Genomic DNA, 11,747 nt, shown 5'->3' on the forward strand with positions numbered 1-11,747 from the left:
ACCGTTTATTATATTCCTTCTATTATCAATCAGAATCACTTTATGTTTTATCTACCTTCATTTCCAAACTGAAAAAAATAAGCCTTGGAACCTGGACGGCAGTAACTTACTAGCTTATGAGTACGAAACAGAATCACACTATGCACTTTTAGCACTAAATTAATGAGAGTCGAATCCCACTATTTAGTCAGAAAACAATAACTCAAGAGTTGGCGATGGATGTGGATGACTAGGTGACTTTACTCTAATCCTGGAGTTCCTAACCAGGTATGTTGGCACCCACTAGGGGTGCGAAATGAGGGTCCAGGGGGTGCGCGGAAGAGGAAATATCTAATGCACACTTTTTAGGGGAGGGGTGCGAGGGCCACAAAAGGTTGGGAACCATTGAAATCTAATCTATCAAAAATTAGGGATGGTTGTGAGAAAATAGCCCTTTGTATAGCTTTTCGCGAATCAGACAAACCCTTGAAATCAGTAAACTTCAGTTTTTGTAAAATTTATAAATAAAACTAATCATTCAGCGTTACAGACAAGATGCCCAAAAAACATCTTCATTACTTCAATAAAATATAATTAACTGATCTTCTACCTAGCTTTGATGAAACGAGTTGACAAAGTCGCAGAAATAAGCCTGTCGTTATACTTGTGTATACCTTTAAGTTCATGCAAAGTTTTTTTTGTTTGGTTTGAATTTCGGGCAGAGCTAGTCGAGGGCTATCTACGCTAGCCGTCTCTAATTTAGCAGTGATAGACTAGAGGAAGGCAGCTATGTCAACATTACCCACCACCAACTGTTGAGCTACTCTGTTACCAACGAATGGTGGAAATGACCGTCACATTATAACGCCCCAACGGTTGAAAGGGCGAACATGTTCGGTGAACCTACGACCCATAGATTGGGAGTCGAGCGCCCTAAATACCAGGCCATGACAAGCCTTGTAAAGACTGTAAAACGTAGTTAAAAAATCTACGATTCTAAAACACTCTAAAAGGGAACTCAGTGAGCGCATACGAAGATAAGTGTATTAATAATGTTGAAAGTATACACGTCGTGAATTGCTGGGGTTTTAAAGAATAGAAACAATGCAAGATGTGGGAAGAGTGGCAAATCGATATGTACAATAATCGCAATATTTAATCATGTGCGACCCGCTGTTCTTGTAACTCTTCAAGGGAATATTAAACTTAATGTGTAAAATGCAGTAGTGTCAGAGTATTAAAGTTTGAAGAATGGTTATGGTTTCTTCCAACATAGAAAGAAACGGAAATATTTAGGTTCTAATACAGAGCACTTACGTTTCGTTGCATGCTCCATCCGTATGTTTACTTTCGTTGCAACACGTGCAATAAATACTGAAGTAAAAGAAGGATGTATATCCAATTCTCAATTTGTAAATGTTATTATTAGTTTTACCTCTGTGGGATCGTTGCGTAGTAAGCTTGGTTTTTTTTGGTCATTTGTTTTAGAGCAAAGACACATTGGGCTACCTGATACGTCCATCGCGGAGAATCGAACCCCGGATTTTAGCGTTGTAAGTCCGTAGACTTACCGCTCTTCCATCGGGGACCCATAATAAGCTAAATAATGTACTTATTCGGTTATTAAATGCCAGCAAATCAAGTTTTAAACACTTGTTGTTTTTTTATTTATCCAATGAAAAAAGTAACCATGATTAAATGGACGTTAGAAAGCTCATTTTAAAGTAGATTTCATGGTTCTCTTTCATGGCGACTAAAACACTATTATTTGTGTCAATCACCATACATTTTACACCTTCCTACGTTAAACTATTAATTATGAATTCGGTGGGATTTGCCGGAATAATTAGCTGGAGTTCAATATTTTGATACGCGTCACATTTGTACAAAATTAACGAGGAATGTTATTATAACGAACAGGATTACAGATCACAAAAGTCATAGCTCAGAGAGAACTATGAATATGGGAGTTACACCCTGACAGACATATTATTAAAATCCAAAAAAGGGCACCATAAGTATGAATACCCAAGTAGTTTTTCGTTTTATCAAATACAAGCAACAACAACAACAAATAAGAAAATGAAAGTTTTACATATCATTGTATATGACTTGACTGAAACTATATACGAGATAGTTTTTCTTTAAACACGTTACTGTTAGATTTATTCAAATCTAAACAAGTTTGAATTTTCTAGTCGTAAAACGTTCTGAGCGACACAACTCAACAGAAATATTATTTTGATAATAGCTAAATGTCTTTATAATACTTTGATGTCTATTAGCAAGTACAAATAACCGTAAAAATAGAAAGAAATTCAGTTGTGAATTTCTGTCAAACACTTATTTTTCATGTTATGTTATCTACAAGATAATTATCTGATGTGCTACCGAAAGTCGTGTAGTTTATTAGGGTACTATTCTGTGTAGTGTTGGAATTTGTAATTCCTTGTATCCTAAATTCGGCAAGCATTTCATAATTAGAAGTTTGTTTTCATTAGCTACTCACAAGGTCAGACAAGGTATAAATGCGTGATAAGTGTGGCGGTCAAATCCGTCTATTCGGTCAGACAAGGTTTAAATGCGTGATAAGTGTGGCGGTCAAATCCGTCTATTCGGTCAGACAAGGTTTAAATGCGTGATAAGTGTGGCGGTCAAATACCACTATTCGGTCAGACAAGAGTAGCTTAAGAGTTTGCCGTGAGTGTTATGTGGTGTTGACTACCGAAGACTATCACAGATAGCCGTTGTGTAATTTGTTTGCGATTATCCAAACAAACAGACTTCATCAGCGACTGTCGCTCTCATTGAGAAGATCGAGTACATATTAAGGTCAGCTGAATTGGCACCATAGGCACCAAATGTGAAATACGATCGGGATTTGAACCGTGAATTCCCGAATTCACATTCCCAGCGCCCTAATCGAACATTAAAAAACTCATGTTTAACCCCGTATTATTTTCTGGGGATTTTAAAACATTTGATTGTCAATGTATATCCGTCACCGTATAGATAGAACCCTTACAGGGGTCTTGTTCTTTCTTGTAATATCGTTGTTTTCTGACATTTTGTTTTTCTGTTGTTCATTTGCTCGTGCCGCATTCCGGTGACTTGGTTTTATTATCATTGTGAAAACAGTTTAAGTCACTCTTTAATGCAAACTGACCGATAAAAAAGTATGAAAAACACATATTTTGAAAGAAGGGGAATACTGTGTTGAAAGAATATTTTTTTCACTGACCGCAAGAGAAATAGAATGAGCCTCTTGGAATACAAGAGAAATTATAATGGTTTCCTATACAAGAAAATAAACTTTGTATTTGAACATATAATTTGGAAATATTCTTTCTTATAATGAATTTATCTTTAAAAAATATTTCAAGGTTTATTTTAACGCTAGATGGCCAATTTTTGGGATTAGTTTGGAGATATTTATCGACAAACAATTAATAACTAATTTAATACAAAAATAATGTAAAACATTACTTGCTAAGCCTTTTAACAATGCCACAAGATAATACAAGTTCACTATTTCAGACTATTCAATCATTTTAATGCCAGTCCCTCTTAGATCAGTTACTTTGTTAAAGTATCAATAATATAAGTGACTGACAATAAAGGCTTAACCTTATATCGAATACTAATTACCTTCTGGTTTGTTTTAAGTTGAGAAAACTTTTTAATACTCGAGATCACAATTTGTTTTCGGCCGCCCAGTGTTTTAAAACCGAATTTTTCATCAAATCATATGATGTTTAGCTTTGCAACTTGATTGTTATTTGATTTTTGGAGGGAAAAAAATTAATTTAACGTCTACCAAACCACATTCTTATGAAAGAATCTCATGGCACAAAGATGTCAACTGTAAAAACTGTTTTAAGTTTCTAACATGAGTGAGTGCTTCATTTAATGTGTTTGTAAGATCTATTTGAAACAGTGGGATTAGTTTCTATGATAGAAAAAAAAATACCTTTAACATTTGGTTTCGCTGTATCCTTTCGGATTTTTACACTCACTTTAAGTTATAATTGCACAAAGCTTTAAGCCATCCTCAGAAAAAAATATAATAAATACTATTGACAAGTGTTACAGTTATTTTACCAAGTATTAAACCAAGCTTATTTATAAGGATGGTAGGAAATAACCGACAGATTTTATCGTTCAGTGCATTCGAAATTTCAATTGTTCCTCCCGGACTCTCAATGTGCACTCTTTAAAGTAAATTATTAACTTAAATAAAGTCCTTAATGCGCCAATTTTAGGGCATTGACATGAATAATATTCCGTATTTTATTTATTTATAATAATATTCTGTATTTTATTTATAATAATATTCTGTATTTTATTTATTTATAATAATATTCTGTATTTTATTTATTTATAATAATATTCCGTATTTTATTTATTTATAATAATATTCTGTATTTTATTTATTTATAATAATATTCTGTATTTTATTTATTTATAATAATATTCTGTATTTTATTTATAATAATATCTGTTTTTTATTTTATTTCGAAGTTCCATTTTTTCGCACTCTCCCGATGGCTCATTCGTAAGTCTGAGAGCTTATAACGCCAAAAATCAAGTTTTGGTAGCCTATTGTTTAGCTTTGTGCTTAAAAATGAACAAACAAATAATTTTATTAACACATAAACTTAAGTGACAAACTGTTCAATTTAACTTACATTAACTTACATTCTACACTAAGGTAAGAAGACGCCTTTTCCGGCGTACCAATTCCATTAAACACTTCGCAGGTGTAAAGTCCCGAATCCTCTGCTGATGTAGGGTTAATAAATAGCGTCCCATCCCTCTTGACAACCGTTCGGGTTACCAGCCAGTTCAGTTCAAAGATTTCTTTGTCATTTAATAACCAACGATGAGTAAGGTTTGCTGGCAGTGCTTTTGCTTCACAGATGAATTCCGCTTTATCCCCTTCTAGCGTTGTAATATTACGGGGTGGCACAGTGATAACCGCTGGACCTAAAGAAACAAAGAAAAGAAAAAATGGAAATGCGACGATAACGTTGGATTTCGGACCGTAAATGACAGAAGGACTTTAGAATTAGGAAGTAGTTTAGAATATTCGGCTTCGATTAAATAGAATAGCACAGAACAAAACGAAGATGAGAAATAAAATATACACAGAGGTTCAGGACACTTATAAATGGGGAAAACTGGATGCCATAACGTTGACAAAGAAATAAGAGTAAAAACCTTTCTTCGTCTATTTGAAGCGCAAAGCTACACAATCGCAGGGATCAAACCCTGAACTTTAGTGTTATAAGCTCTCAAACTGAGCTACCGGAGAGCGAGAGTAAAATCAGTCATGACATAAAAAAGAGCTGAATTTGAAAATTGAGAATGAAGAGCCATGTCATGTGTTACTTAGAGCGGAAGATCACGAACAAACGAAATTATAGCAGAAACAAATGTCTCGATTAACAGAGAAGACAAGCAGAGCATGTTGCTAGAAATAGTAGAACTTACTGAATGTGAATCAGGAGAGGATTTCGCAGACAGGTGACTAATATTGCTATCGGTTTATTAGTTTAGAAAACATCATTATATAGAGAATTACGCTAATGGATGCTGACACCCTAATTCTTCTCTTGACTCGCTGGTATTAAAAAATATGTGCATCTAACGTGTCTTTGTCCCCGATAAGTATCTCAGTAAATTACTTAACGCGAGGTGGGTTACCATGGTTGACTAGAAGTCAAAACTGACCACCAACAAATACAGAAAATGCGACGTTTGAAGAAATAAACATGAGTATTTTGCAAGCGTCTGAAGGTGTACGAAGCTAAAAATCGGGTTTCGATACCTGTGGTGAGCAGGACACAGATAACCCATTGTGTAGCTTTATGCTTAACAGCAACCATACCAAACCTAAGCCTAAAATACCTAATGATAGACGCAAGAAATCATTATTAATAAAGTAGTCAACATGATAATATATACCTACAACATATGGTAATCACTGATAATGTACTTTAGATGTTAAGTTATGGGAGGAATAACAAAGGAAAAGATGCGTAGACAACATAAGTAAGCCACTATTTACTGAATAGTCCAAGAAGTCCACATTAACGTTGAAAACTGTTCGATGCTATTGAAAAACGAATATAAGAAGCCGTTTGATTCCAAAATATATTTTTACACACCTATGGCGTATCTTATGATTTTTCAGCCTACGAAGTTTTTTTTTTTTTTCAAATACTTTTGTTTATTTACGTCACGAGAGAACGTGACGCAAAAATCAATGAACTTTATATCATGAATACGAAAATGTCGAACCGTGTTATTACGGGATACAGTTCCTTCCGCTGAATGTAATTTCGTAAGAAAGGCACTATTAGCGGAAGTTGTATTAAATATCCTTTAACGCTGGTAATGTTCAATATACAAGAGTGCCTCTGTTTGTTGAAACTGTTAATGTTCCAAAATGTAAATATAATACCTTTTGATTCAATGAAAGTAATATATGTTTATGTGTTTGTGAATTAAATTGTACGTTTTTTTTATGTTCTACATGAGAGAATATTGCATTTCACATTATTTCAATACATAAAATAAGAAAAAAAAAATGTTTCGTCTCTAATTAGAGCCAGAAGTCGGTCACTGCTGCGATATTATGAGAGAACCGAGTTTCGCTCTAAGCCTTTTAAATCAATAATATAACCAATCACACCACCTCTCTCCGTTGATTAGTGCTGTGATAAATATCTGGATTTCGTAGCTGGCGAGCTTCGTTCCATCCGTGAGATATTAAAATATATTCCCCCCCCCCTCAATGTGGGTGCGTTATAAGAGTGGCAGTCAACCCCTTAGCGTGGATGGTGGGCGGTAGAGTGCTGGGAACTGGCTGTCTTCCCTTTGCTCACTAGTGCAAAATTAGTTGAGGTGGCAAATAATAGCCTTAGCAAATTTGCCCTAAATACAAAATGCGGGTGCAAATGCTTTTCTAATGCAGTTGCAAATTCGCCAAAGAATTAACTGTCGAGTTCATTAACTTTCATTTAGACAGAGTATAAATTTGTGGATCTATTCCGGCACATTAAAGTTTCGGTTACGACTAAATTCCTAGTTAACCCTAACTTCCGAATGGAATTTCCTGACTAGTAAAGATACAAACTTGATATTTTATTACGCCATAGTTAAATAACAAACAAAGAAGACAGCCATAAAATTGTACACATAGAACGGAGCAGAATTTAAACTTTTGGATAGAATTGACCAAGTAATATAATGAAGCATTTTGTTTTCATTTTGTTATATACAGTCAAAGAGTTATGGATAACGTAAGCAACAGCATACTACTAATACAAGAGTTAACTGAGCGATCCACAATGCAGAAAGATGCATTTTTGTGGTCAAAATAAAATATTCAGTATTCATCCATTTTATAACAGTAATTAACCATTTCACAGTTTCATATAGTATGGACTATATATATTAATATATCATTGAAAAATATTCTCATTTAAAATTAAACTACGAAACACAATAGAAATAGTCTCTAAAACTCACCCAATTCAATGAAAAAACAACACATTATTTTGTGTTCCTTACCAGCAACTATAACCTTCGTCTTGGCTGCAATACTTCCTTCGCTGTTGCGTGCCCTACACACATAGTCTCCAATATGTGTTCGTTCCACTTTAGCTATTTCTAAGGTTCCTCGGTTGATTCTTACTGTGAGACCTTCGGTCACGGGTACGTTGTCCTGAAATATGGGAATATAATTTAAAGCAACTTTGCTGGATTAACTTATTTGAATGTTTTCAAGAACGTATCCAGGTTTTGTTAACTTCTATTCTATGTAATATGGATATACTATCAGTTGAGTGAATGTTATATCCTGTGTAATCTCTATGTGGCTTTAGGAAAACAAAAACAACCTGACAGATATAAGATACCATGGTGTGCCATAACGAGACTTTTATTCCGACAATTAACGGAAAATTATGACTATACCATATCATGATCCAAACAACCTTGGGTAAGTCTTTGGATCCATGGAGTAGTCCGTACAGAAAGTAGTCTATATATGATACATGAATCTAATGTTATAATAACGGATTGTTTTATTATATATATATATATATATACGGTGTACTCAGCACTCAAGAGGTGAAATAATTTATACTTAAACAAGGTTTGTGAATTTTATTATTTGTTTGCAATTCGAAACGCACGACACTTATGGTTTATGTATTCATGAGAAGATGAAACCAGGATAATAATTTAATGATCTATAAGCGTTCAAAATGTGTTGGCATAAAGATATTAGTGTTATTGGTCCTAATATTAGGGAGACATATTTAGTGGGTTGATTTTCAAACAAAGCTCTCCTTTCTTAAAAGCGCTCGACTCGCAATCTGAGGGTCGCGGGTTCGAATCCCCGTCACACCAAACATGCTCGCCCTTTCAGCCGTGTGGGCGTTATAATGTGACGGACAATCTCACTATTCGTTGGTAAAAAAGTAGCCCAAGAGTTGGCGGTGGGTGGTGATGACTAGCTGCCTTCCCTCTAGTCTTACACTGCTAAATTAGGGACGGCTAGCGCAGATAGCCCTCGTGTAGCTTTGCGCGAACTTCAAAAACAAACAAACCTTTCTTAAAATTCTGAATAGATTTAACCTCCTTGCGATATCTAGAATTTGAATTGGCCACCAGCGTGGTAGAATTCACGCTATGAAGGAGAAAAACCCATACCTCCATCCAAAATTACTCATTACACAAAGATGATGCACATGTTGCTCAATATAAGCTTCTTTTCAGCTCTATAAAGCTGTTTTCTCAGTCGTTTTCCCAATTTCTGTCGTTAGAGATGGCCGAGAAAACCTTAAAAAAGCTTTCCGAATATCGGAATGCATTTATGTTTGTGGTTCTAGTTTGAATACTGGAAATTATGACACCCTTCTGTATACCACCCAATCCCCCGAATTCGATCTGATCGAGGCACAGACAGGATATTAAAGTTGCTTTAAAAAATAAGAAGCGGTACGAAAAATGCACCATGACAGACCTAAAACTGTCACATCTATCAATTCAACCCTGTGTTAGAGCAGCTAGAACCGCCTTCACGTATCCATGTTGTGTTTATTCCACATGTGAAGACTTAACAAAATCCTCCAGTAAACACAGTAAAGTGTGTATCATGCACTTAAACCTCTCAATATCATACAGTTTATAAACCCTCACTGGGTAGGTTTACAGGTTTAGTATAGTGCAAAGCTACTCAATGGGCTACCTGCGCTCTGCCCACCGAGGAGAATGAAGCGTTAGATTTTAGAACTCAACCACCGCTAACCCATAGGGGGACACCCTCTCACAATGGGGCTAAAATAGCAAGAAATATGAAAGATGAACAAAGCCAAATATTATTGTCAAATACAACTGAGTTAAACTCATAAAAGTAGAGAAAATTTGACGCCATGTCAAATTTCTTTGTAACATTATCATTGAACCAGAAAAGATGTTTGACATATCGTTATTCTTATCAAGAACAGACAGACGTGTTTTCTATTATTAAATTTCATGGAATTAAGTATAGAAATTCAAAGTTTTTGAAAATGTAACTAAAGTCTATATAACGGATAGTGCCAGATTAATATCTGCTACTTTTATTACCAAGTTGAATTACTGCGTAGTTGTGAAACGCTTCATGCAACTCTTGACTGAATTACAAAATGACGTAATCGTACATTTTATGCTATTTTTTATCATTACTTCGAAAATATTAATAAACGAAACTATTAATATAAATTTCATCTAATAATCTGAATTTTAACTTCTTTTTTTATTAGATATTCATATCTGATTAGAAAAAGAATAAAAAGAAACACAACGTTAAAGCAGAATATTTCTCACGACCAAAGTAGATCAATGGAAATTTTTTAGACTTCCGTACACTGGTTAGTTTTATCAGAAAAAAAACGTTCAACTACAACAAGGCTCGCAATGTATGATCGCAACGAAACCAAATAAGACTTTGTGAAAAAATGTTAAGCAAACTATACAGTAATATAGAGAAAAAGATCACTATTTCCCCAAAAAGTAAAACTTCAAAAGTATTATATAATATATTTTCAGTATTTCAAAAGTTTAGATAATTTTTTTCCATTATGCTTTTAAAGATGTATGGTGAAATTCATTTAAAATTATTTTGCCCTATGCACTTGTAAAGGTTGATTATTTATGTATTTACATGTTTGTTACAGTTATTCAAACCTGACACCAGGTGTTTAGGCAACGTAGTTCTGAAATAACGTTCCACATAAGTAGATAATAAATATAATGTTATAATGAAGGAGTTTTTAAGTGAAGAAATACATTTATATACATTGTGACATAGAATGATAACATAAATATTTTACAGGTTGATATATAAAAGAAGGTATGACGTGTTTTACTAGAAATTAAAAGTAACCGACATTTTAAACCACACTAAAAACACATACAAGAGAGTCACTGACATTTTAATCCAAACTAAAAACACACATAGAGTTATTGGTATTTTAAACCACACAAAAACATATGTAGATAGTCATTGACCTTTTGAAACACACTAACAAATATAAACAAATAGTCAATGACATTTTAAATCAGATATACATTATACCCAAACACATAAATGATCATTTATAGTGAAAAGTGACCTATACTTTTATGAGTATATTATGGGTTTTTTTGAGGGGGTGTATTCCTTTTGAGGGGTGTATTTTTGAGGGGGTGTATTTGAGGGGTGTATTTGAGTGGGTGTATTTGAGGGGGTGTATTCCTTTTTTTTGAGGGGGTGTATGAGTATATTATGATTTCTTCATTAATTATATCCGATAGAAAGTATGTAGCCTAGTTATTACTAGAAATGTCTAAACATAAGATAAGTTAATCCCAGTCAAGGCTGTGTTCAGGATCACAACATAATCCGAGATGTCATGTAAAATGTGCATTCAAACATCAGCATGTTTGGTAAATATTTCTCATACTACATCGTGACACTAAAGTAAGAGTCTATTAAATAGTCTTACCTTGTACCAGCGAATAAGAGGGTCGGGTGTTCCATCAGCGTCACATGGAAGAGATAATTTTTCGCCTATCCTCACATGAACAACTTCGTGTGGTTTGATACGAAAATGTGGTGGTGCTGGAGAAATTCACAGAAATTATTCTATTACGCTTATTTAGTCCTTAGAAAAACAATGCTATCATTAATTGATTTTATATACACAGTTTCACTGTGATTTAGGCATAACGATCTCAAATAAGTATATACGTCGATACTTCCATTATAAATGAAATTTTTCATAGATATAAACGGACAAATCACTTCATAAGTTAGGAACAGCATACAGCCCTTCTGTGGCTTTACGCATAAATTCTAAAACAATAAATGCTTCATTAACTCCAGCTTATTTCTATTTGAACTTTACTTTTCTTCCCAAGTTTCTGTAGACTTGTAAACTGTGACTTATAACTGTATATGATTTCTTAACATAAAGCTATCAAAATAATATATAACTATATGATTTATTATACATTAGCCCCAGATGGGTGTCTTTTAATGACATCTAGGCTGTGCTGGATTATCTTGGATATTGTTTTAATAAGGTTTTTTTTATTAACTTTTATATTATTTTACATTTCTATATATTGGTAAGACATAACATAGATGATGATTAGAAGATACAGAGATGTGTTAAATTTCTAATTTTACCGCCGAATATTTCTCATTTCAATTCAGACAAACTGTAATT

General features: G+C 34.0%; 1 protein-coding gene across 1 annotated transcript in view; it reads right to left on the bottom strand.

Moving 5' to 3' along the window:
* The window catches only part of LOC106461343 (protein turtle-like), a 256,105-nt gene that overhangs the window by 44,730 nt on the left and 199,628 nt on the right, over positions 1–11,747 (bottom strand). Inside the window, exons 3-5 of the mRNA XM_022388224.1 lie at positions 11,022–11,137; positions 7,558–7,711; positions 4,678–4,965 (exon numbers count right to left, since the gene is read on the bottom strand). Coding sequence (XP_022243932.1) covers positions 4,678–4,965; positions 7,558–7,711; positions 11,022–11,137 — 558 coding nt within the window. The remainder of the gene's footprint in view (positions 1–4,677; positions 4,966–7,557; positions 7,712–11,021; positions 11,138–11,747) is intronic.

The sequence above is a fragment of the Limulus polyphemus genome, unplaced genomic scaffold, assembly GCF_000517525.1.
Source record: "Limulus polyphemus unplaced genomic scaffold, Limulus_polyphemus-2.1.2 Scaffold938, whole genome shotgun sequence".
Taxonomy (NCBI): Eukaryota; Metazoa; Arthropoda; class Merostomata; order Xiphosura; family Limulidae; genus Limulus; species Limulus polyphemus.